Source organism: Phaseolus vulgaris, chromosome 11 (genome assembly GCF_051622355.1).
Source record: "Phaseolus vulgaris cultivar YP4 chromosome 11, ASM5162235v1, whole genome shotgun sequence".
In the NCBI taxonomy this organism is placed as follows: domain Eukaryota; kingdom Viridiplantae; phylum Streptophyta; class Magnoliopsida; order Fabales; family Fabaceae; genus Phaseolus; species Phaseolus vulgaris.
The window spans coordinates 48,756,224-48,766,010 of NC_143508.1; the positions used below are offsets into that span (position 1 = coordinate 48,756,224).

At 32.1% G+C, this 9,787-nt stretch overlaps 3 protein-coding genes across 5 annotated transcripts in view; 1 reads left to right on the plus strand and 2 right to left on the minus strand.

The window, feature by feature from the left end:
- The first annotated feature begins 1,444 nt into the window (after window positions 1-1,444).
- On the plus strand, window positions 1,445-4,636 carry SDRB (short-chain dehydrogenase-reductase B). Its single transcript, XM_068638202.2, has 5 exons — window positions 1,445-1,758; window positions 2,703-2,862; window positions 3,687-3,859; window positions 3,925-4,147; window positions 4,318-4,636. Exons 1-5 carry the CDS (start codon window positions 1,573-1,575, stop codon window positions 4,470-4,472), a joined length of 897 nt encoding a protein of 298 aa, XP_068494303.1. The 5' UTR covers window positions 1,445-1,572; the 3' UTR covers window positions 4,473-4,636.
- Window positions 4,637-5,641: 1,005 nt separating this feature from the next.
- LOC137830697 (uncharacterized) lies at window positions 5,642-9,044 on the minus strand. Of its 3 annotated transcripts, none has more exons than XM_068638190.2 (3): window positions 6,898-9,044; window positions 6,114-6,257; window positions 5,642-5,995 (listed from the first exon to the last, which is right to left on the minus strand). In XM_068638190.2, exon 1 carries the CDS (start codon window positions 8,501-8,503, stop codon window positions 6,899-6,901), a length of 1,605 nt encoding a protein of 534 aa, XP_068494291.1. In that variant the 5' UTR covers window positions 8,504-9,044; the 3' UTR covers window positions 5,642-5,995; window positions 6,114-6,257; window position 6,898. The 3 variants fall into 3 exon arrangements, with proteins under 3 accessions (XP_068494291.1, XP_068494284.1, XP_068494275.1); XM_068638183.2 differs by having other exon boundaries at window positions 6,770-9,036; XM_068638174.2 differs by having other exon boundaries at window positions 6,766-9,023.
- The window catches only part of SPK1 (guanyl-nucleotide exchange factor), a 55,157-nt gene continuing 51,011 nt past the window's right edge, over window positions 5,642-9,787 (minus strand). The window contains exon 25 of the mRNA XM_090297254.1: window positions 5,642-5,995. Coding sequence (XP_090153380.1) covers window positions 5,885-5,995 — 111 coding nt within the window. The 3' untranslated portion in view covers window positions 5,642-5,884. The remainder of the gene's footprint in view (window positions 5,996-9,787) is intronic.

A 9,787-nucleotide genomic window follows, 5' to 3' on the forward strand; every position in this document is an offset into this window, starting at 1 on the left:
AAATTGTTGTTTAAATGCTGGATAAAAATGCTTGATCACCAATTTTACGAATTAAACAACACTTGAATTGGTAAGAAATTCACACTTAAGAAGCATATAATATATCAAGTAATCCATATCGATTTTTCTTACATGAACTGTTAAACATAAATTTCATTGAGGTATTTTTTTTTTCAAAGAAGAGTTTTTTTTAACAAAATAAATAGATTTTTATTTGTCTGATTTGTTTATTTTAAAATAAAGTTATATATTTTTTAAGAAGTAAATGATTCAATTCTTAAATAAGTGATTTTTAAAAAAAATTATTTAAAAAATATTTATTTTAAGTTTAACTAAATAGATGCAACTTTGCTTGTTTTTTTAATAAGTGGTTTTGTTTATATCACGTTTCAGTTATAAATTCGAAATTGCAAGAAAACTAACGGGCTCTACTTCGTTAAAAATATTATTAACATTATTATTTATATTATTAATATTGTTATTATTTTTAATATTATTAATTATTATTATTACTATTAGTAATGTTATTATTAATATGATAATTAATATCATTAATAACATTGTCATTAATATTATTAAAAGTATTATTAATATTACTATCAACAATATTATTATTGTTATTAATATTATTATTATTATATTATTGATTATCCTTATAATTTACTCTTTTCTATTTATACATGAACGTAATCATATTATTTATTCTTGTATATACTCATAAAAAAAGTGTATTAAAAACCATATTTTCTTAAAAAAAAATTATCTTTCCATACACATTAATTTTGTATTCATTATCCAAAAGAAACACTACATTAATTTTAGTATTGTTATGTAATGTAGAAAACTAAAATTTTTATTGAAACCATAAATATGCTAATCTTCTTATGACACCATATGAGAAAAGAGAAAAGAAAAAAACACTAAATTATTTTTATCTGTGATATAATCATTTCAAATATTACAAATATTTGAATGGTCTAAATTTGAATAAAAAATAATCATTTTATATTATAGATCAGAAAAAAAAAAGACAAAAAAATATATTAAACTTCCAAATTTTAATATGTACATAAAGATAAAAATATTTTTTTTATCCTTTAAAAGTTTTAAATATAAATAAAAAATTATTAAAACATTTTTTATTGAAATAAAATCTACAATAATATTTTAAATATGGATATACTATTATATAAAGAATATACATTATCCCGTAATTTTGTGTGTTTTTTAATTAGATCAATTTATTCTTTAGTAAATAAAATAAATAAGTTATTTAATAAAAAAAGTAGTTGAATAATTTTTGGTCACATACTTTTTTTAATTACATATACTTTTAAATTACATTATTTTCATCTTTTAATTAATCATTTATAAAAATAATAATATTATAAAAGTTATAATATTCTATATTTTTAAAACTATATTATTTTAATGTAATGAAAATGTGAATAGTATATATATATATATATAAGCATGTTATTGAGCGAAGGTGGAAAGTGCGATTTCAACAAAGCATTAGGAAGACGAAGGTAGAAATCGTTGAATCTTAGAATATCAGAATCTTGGAATCTTATGGAATCTCCGTTCAAAGCAGGAATTCTGAAGGGGAAGGTTGCTCTGATAACCGGAGGAGCTTCTGGAATCGGCTTCGAAATTTCTACGCAATTCGGCAAACATGGAGCCTCCGTCGCGCTCATGGGTCGCCGGAGCCAAGTTCTTCACTCCGCCGTCTCCGTTCTCCAATCCCTCTCCATTCCTGTAACCAATCCAATCGCTACTTTCCTTCAATTCAATTCACTTTGCTCAATTTTCACTTCCCTCCACTCTTACAAATCAAATAACTGCGATCTTATTCAATTTGTTGTGTAGATTTATGCAAATGAGGTTAACGTAATTGTTCCGAAATCTAGTTATTTTTTGTCTACAGTAACAATAGTCTACAAGGCTCTCTTTCTAGTGTGTAATTCTTTCATCCCCAAAGTTATCTGTCAAGTCCACTACGCTTGTTTGGGCAAGAAGAAAGTAATGAAATTAACATATATTAGTTCATTTGTAAAAAACTCTTTCTGATAGTTTTTCTCTGAAGAAAATTAAGTTTATTTATGCATAGATGAATTTTTTAACTTAGAGTGGAACTCATTTGATTCTTTTTTTCTTAATTTGTTTTCTCTTCAAAGAGTTTAAACAGATTTTAGAACTAGTATTGTCACGAATGGAGACTAGAATGAACCTCGTGGACTTGTCTTTAATGGTGTCTTTTTATGAATTGGGGCAGAAAAATGTTTGTAAAGTCATGTGAGACTATTTTTTATTTTGAAGTACCGAAACAATATATATTTCCACTATATATGCCTGGGAAAATTTAACACGGGAGGATTCGTGGACAAAGTTAGATGTAGTGTGGAAGGTGCTTTTAGTGTTACTACTCTTGGATTAAAATTAGAGTTTTCTTTTATCAGGAATACCTATTGAAATTTACTAGGCATTGTTAGAGCCAAAACATTAATTTTTAATAGAGAACACAAAACAACATTGTAGAACTGCGTGTAAGTTTTGTAGAAGAACCACTCCCTTGGGAGGAAAAATTAAACTGATGGACTTTTGGTCATTTGAACTGCTTCCTGACTCTGAATGTTTGAATTTTGATTTTTTGTTTCGGCAAGAATGAATGGGTTATTGATGTGAATTTTGTTGTGGTTTAGGCGGTTGGGTTTGAGGGGGATGTGCGGAAGCAAGAGGATGCAGAGAGGGTAGTGGAATCAACGTTTAAGCATTTTGGAAGGATTGATATACTTGTGAATGCTGCGGCTGGGAACTTCCTTGTGTCGGCAGAGGATCTCTCCCCAAATGGCTTTCGAACAGGTTCTGTCGGTGTCACCTTTTCTTTTCTTTTCTTTTTTAAGGCAAATGATAATAGGGATATTGGTTAAAGAATTAAAAAGAAAAACAGTATATTGAATCATTAATAATATATGATTTTCAATGCATCTTCGTGATTATGTTGAAGGGTTGCTTACTTATCTCATGTTAGATGATTGGTGCAATTCCCTGTGTACTTAAATCTGATTGATAGAATTTTTACTCGAGATAATTTGTTAATGTAGTTTCCTAAGGTATTTTAGACTTCAGTGATACTCTCCAATCAAAATTAAAGTTTCACCCAGTCACTAATGTTGATTTTGGATACGAAACTTCTATTATGGGCATTGCTGAAGTTCCAATTCTGAATGGAGGACTGTATCAAAAACACTTAATAAATCGTATCATGATTTTGGAAGAACTTATTTATAGTTGTTTGAACTTGTCTTGTGACATAAGCATGTGTGTAAGTTGTTGGAGAGCTTATGGAAACCTTTTGAGAAAGAAGTTATGAAATCAACTTAACTTTTTGTTCATGGAAACAACTTATATAAGTTCTTATATGATAAGTACTTAATTAACTTGTTTTCCAAACGGGTCTTAAGTTTTGTCAATTATGTTAACTGTTGTTAGACGCTACACATTTCGGCATCACTGCTTGAAGAAAGCACCCATCTAAAAATGTGGATAGGATAGATTGTTATGTTTCAGATGAGTGGTTACTCCAGACACTAAGCTATCTCAGGTTTAGAACATGATGCAACCTTCTTCTAACTCTACCAATTAATAGAAAGGAAATGGTGATAAGCTGTAATTATTCTTGACAGTTTTGGACATTGATTCTGTTGGCACATTCACAATGTGCCGTGAAGCACTAAAATATCTCAAGAAAGGGGGAGAAGGAAAGAGCAGCTCTTCTGGTGGGGGATCAATAATAAACATCAGTGCTACCTTGCATTATACAGCTTCTTGGTACCAAATTCACGTGTCTGCTGCAAAGGTTTGTAGCACATTACTTACATGTTAAAATCAACTTTCACCTTTAAAATTTCTATTGTTCAACAGGCAGCTGTTGATGCCACTACAAGAAACTTGGCCCTAGAATGGGGAACAGACTATGATATTAGAGTCAATGGAATTGCACCAGGTCCAATAAGTGACACTCCTGGCATGAGTAAACTAGCTCCCGACGAAATCAGCAGCAAAGCCAGAGATTACATGCCACTCTATAAACTTGGGGAGAAATGGGATATAGCCATGACTGCACTTTTCCTAGTATCAGATGCAGGTTCGTCGCTTTATCTATTCACCCAAATATTCGCAAATGTTTCTTCACATGTGTTCATTACTTCTAAATTCTAAGCCATCATCAATACAGTTATCAATGTTATTGTACGAACATAGTTCATAATATTTTTTACGGATGGAAAATTGAAACATTTCTCCAAATTTGTGAAGGAAAATTCATCAATGGCGACGTTCTGATAGTTGACGGAGGACTTTGGCTGAGTCGGCCTCGTCATTTACAGAAAGAGGCTGTGAAGCAAGTATCTCGATCAGTAGAAAAGAGATCAAGAAATGCACCAGTTGGTGTTCCAAAAAGCAAGCTCTGAACCAGCAGAAGATTCAGGTTTTAGCTCCTTCACACACCGGGAATCAATTTATGATTTGTAGAATATTATGATATGATGCGTTACTTTTAAATTATTAAATACCTGAATTTTCTCCAACTGTAAAACCCAAAAATAAAATAAAATTGTTGTGATTCCCATGATTATATACATTGTGCTGTTATCAGTATCTTAGGCTCAACTCCTCTTTTACTTAGTTAATACTTTTACGTTTGAAAAAAAGAGTAAGAATTTAAAAATGATTCTGTTTGTAGTATTTTGTCAAATAAAAAGTACATTTAAAAAATGAAAAAAGTGTGAATTTAATTTAAAGTTATTTTATTGATAATTGGAATAAATAAAAATGGTAAATTTTTTAATAAATTATCAAAATGGACAATTCCTCGTGTTTTTATTTGTAAATATAATTTCAGTAATTATAATTATTTTAAAATTAGCGCGAATACATTAAGAAATATGTTTAAATTCACTTTTAGCCATTATAATTTCGCGAGTGTATAATTTTAGTTCTAGATTTTCAAAATTAAACAATTACAGTCTATTATTTACGTATTTAAAATATGTCTCAGAATTACGTGTACTAAAGTTAATTTTGAAATCTACTATTAATATTTTACGTAAATCAGTATTTGACATATTAACATTACTCCAAAATTGTTACAGAGACCAAATTTTGTCAAGAAATTCATTTATTTATTTTTCTTCAAAGTACTATAAAACAAAAACATACAAGAAGAATGGTTGAATTGTCTGCTTTTTAACATTTTTCAAACCTTTTTTCAAACATGAATAAATTGTCTATTTTTTCCTTGATATAAATAATAGTTAGTATTTGAAAAAAAAAATTAACGGTGATAATTTAAACCTGTTTTAACAAGCTTAAAAACCACCATTGAGGATTAATTTAAACAAAATAAAAACTAATAAAGAAAAAAAAAATAACACAAATATATATACTGATACTTGCAGCTCTTAATTCAACAGTAAATTCTAAATCTTAATTCAACATGATACAAGTAGGTTTTTTGGAAAACTTATTAAGAAATTATATTCCAAAAAGCATGGAGTTACAATTGGTACACGTCCATAACAAAAGAAAATGTAGAGTTAGTTAGCAAAAGTGAAAAAAAAAAGCGATAAACACAGACAAGTGGGTGGAAGTTCTTTCCAAATGAACAGTAAATATATCCATGTTCAGTAGCCATTGCAGCTGATGATTACTTTGAAATTGTGCATAACAGCATGCAAAGCTTTGACCCATAAACTAAGGTAACAATGATTAAAGCATGACCCATTAACAAATTAAAATTTAATTACAGAAGGAAAAATGTACCAATTTCTGTCTTAAAAGTGGAAGTAAAGATTCTCCAAGTGCTTGAGCAGATGCTCCAATCCTAGAAGACTGTGCTTGAGCAAGAGCCTCTCAAAGAATATGGCTGGCTAGGGGAGTTTAACTGGGAATTTACTCTCTGCCATAAATACCAGTTATCTGGTGTTCCCAGGGGCTGCCAAAAAAAGTTAAGGAATGAGATGCACAGAATGCAGACACCTACATCCAGTACTTGAGCCAAATAAGAAAGTATATGTGGTAGAAAGGTATCAGCTCTACAGAAGTTGGCTCACCATGACTTCCTGCCTTGAGGCCTCAGACAGATAGTTGTTGATTGCAGGAGACAGTCTGTCAGAGTACTTCGGGGAAGCAGGTGCCTCTCCTACTGGATTGCGAGAACTGGAGCCAAGTAACATGCCATTAGCAGGTTTTTTGTGCTGTAAAACAAGACAGTTATCAGAACAACTATGACAATTGCAAAAAAACCAGATTAGAGGACAAATAAAGCAACCTTGTCCCAATTAGCACAAATACTCAGCAACATCAAAATTTCAAATTAATCAACATGAAATGACATGATTTGGACAACTGAGAACTGACAATTTGCAGCACAAAGTGTAACCTCAAAAAGAAGCAAGCATCATGAGCTTGAAAAACAATCTAGTCCAGGCAATGGTTTGCTGCCATGCTGGACAAGTGATGCATCGCCAAGGTTTTAAACTACTTGCAAAATTACAATTGAAACTTCTGGCTTTTCAACAGCATTGAGGTTGTTGAAAACAGGCATTAATCAATTTTCTATTACTATTTCCTTGATATGAGTGTCGCAACAATATCTCCTTGTATAACCAATTTCACATTAAGAAATACAAAATCTCCTTGTGTCACATTCAACTTTAGTTGAAAAAACAACTAACAAAAAACAATTACAAGAAGAGAGCATACCTGCCTGCTCCAAGAAGACAGGCAGAACCTTGGGAAGATGGGTAATTCAAATTCTATTGAATTGATAGTATCGATAACTAGTGACACATTGTCTCATGAATGTATTCCCGAAACCACTGCTTAGCCATTTACCTTAATGAACAGGAATTGACTTATCTGAATTTATACTTTCATGATAAGATTTTTTCAGTAATGTACTCTGCTTCTCAAATATAGTTTCCTTAATGCGGGAAGCCTCACTAGGCATCCCAGCCTTCAAAAGGCAGGAACTCAACGTTCTAATTGTGATGTCATCTGGAGTACAACCAGCTTCCAGCATCTTGTAGAAGATACCAATTGCTTCAGGTGTTCTTCCTTTCATACAATGCCCAATAATAAGAATGGTAAATGTCAACTTATCAGGCTTGCCTTTCTCTTCCATTTCTGCCACAAGTGCATTAGCCTCATCAATGTTCCCAGATTTGCAATATCCATCAATGACAGGATTGTAGACAAAAGACTGTGGAACAAGGTCACTTTGCTTCAATAGTCTCAAAAGATTATGTGCTTCTTGCAGTCTATTGCTCTTGCACAAAGCACTGATAAGAACAGAGAAAGTATACAAATTTGCCGGAACATGACGTGCTTTCATTTCATGCAATAAGTCCAAGCCATGATCCACCCATCCAATTCGGCAATAGCCATCAATTAAGGAAGTCAAAGTAACAACATTGGGAGGACAGCCATGTAAAAGCATCTTCTTGTGCATACCTAGTGCAGAAACCATGTCACTTGCCTTAACAAAGCCGTCAATGAGAGCAGTAAAGGTAAAGACATTAGGCATGATTCCGGATCTAATCATTTCATCAAAAAGAGAGGAGGCCTCTTTCATCTTACTCAATCTGCAATAACCCGATATCACTGTTGTATAGCTAACAACATTAGGGGCAAACTCACATTTTAGACAAACTTCTTTCAGTAAACCGAATGCTCTATCAACTAGATCTATTCTACATAAGCCATGTAATAGAGTGTTATATGTAACTATATCGGGCAAACAACCAAAACTTCTCATATCACTGAGAAGCCTGAAAGCTTCATCAACTTCTCCAGCTGTGCATAAACCCCGCATTAAAATGTTGAAGGTGAAGGTTTCTAGAGAAGAATGTGTTCTCATAAGCTCCCTAAATAAACAAATGGCATCATCTAACTTATTGTGTTTAATCAATATGTTCAAAAAGTTGTTATAAACAATCACCTTTACTTGAATCCCATTGCACTGAGCTTCAGCAAGCAATTCCTTTGAAACATCAAACCTGTCAGCCAGTGCAAAAGAAGAAACCAAAAATCCCAAAAGCCCAGAATCAGGCAATTGCCCATCAGACCTCATGGAATCATATAACAATTTTGCTGAACTGTGGAGACTTGCTCGACAAAGGGACCTCAAAAGCATATTATAAGTCCAAAATGAATGCGCCATACTCAACCTTTCTCTTGTAAACTGATAGAACATGAAACCCAAGTTGGGGTTGTTAAGCCTTCTAACAACCTCTGAGACATGAGAAGGAGTTAAGTGCTTACGGAAATAATCCAAAAACCCATCATCAAAAGTGCTAGAGCACAGAAAGAGGGTAGAAACTATCTTGACAAACCAAGAATCAGGTGTTGTTATGATTAACCCTTTGTCAGAGAGTTGTCGTAGCTGAGTAATAGTACGATAATTGAAGGCTTGAAAAGCGGTGAAAAACGAGAAAGTCATGAGCTTGGGTATGCCATGTGGAGTAGAAGCATTGACCCTCTAACCTAATGGAAGTGTTGCTTGTGGGATATATTCATGGCATGAAGGAGAATCAGAAATACAAAGATATTCCACAAAATCAAAACACCCCTTCTCCCAAAATTGAAAAAAGAATCTATCTTTAAGGTTGTCGAACGAAATTAAGAAGTAAAATAAGCATTGGCGTGGAAGGGATTTTATGCCGTGCGTACAGTTGCTGGTTTGATGGCTTCAAAAGAGTTAGAGTTTGAAGTTGAAGCTTCGTGGTTCTTCGGAAAAGGCAATGAAGAGGCTACTATGGGTGCTTACGTGAGCTATACAATGGTTCTTCGGAAAAAGCGTTGTTCGTATGAGAATGAATCAACGATAAAAAATCTGGTGAATCTCGGCGTGGTGAAGGTGCCGTCACGGCTGTTGGCGGAGGCGAACCTCGGCGCGGCGGTGGTGGAGATAATAGGGAGGGAAGAAAAGAACGATGGAGCTGTTTGGTTTAATTTCATGTAAAAATAAACCATAAAAAGGTGGGTATATGGTGTGGTGTGTGTTTATAATTTATGATTACACCTTTCAAATCCACACGTACACGTGTCAACACCTATGTTCTCTAATGTGTGACTGTCCAATGCCATAATGTTTCAATTACTTACTTATGTGCTAACTCTAATTGGATCGTAGGAAGAAAGTAGTTGCTTCTAATTTGAGTGATCATACTTTTCTTTTTTTTACTTTTGTACTAACTGATTTTCATGTTAATACAAGAAAATAATACGAAAATTGGAACACTCTTGTAACCAAAACAATTACTTATATTTTATGTAAATATTATCATAGAGTATTTATGACTCACTTAATATCTTTATTTATTTTTACTCAAAAATTTTGAAATCTTATTCACTTTGACTTTAGAAAGTTTTTTTAATCACTAATTGACTTACTATCATTAAATCTTGATAATCCTTTATATAAGATATTCACTTCATCTCAACCTAGATTCTCCACTTTAAAAGACTCTTATTTATTCTCGATTAGAACAATAAACAAAATTGCTATAACAAAAAAAATTTAAATGGTCACAAGCAATTATATGAAAAATCGAACAAAAAATATAGTGTCAATCAATTTCGGAACAAAGATTACAAAGTGAAATCAAAATACAGAAACATAACATCACTAATCTTTAATTATTATGTAATTTTGATTAAAGATGTAATATAATAGAACACAACGTAACAGCAAGAACATCACTAATCCTTAATTATTATTTTA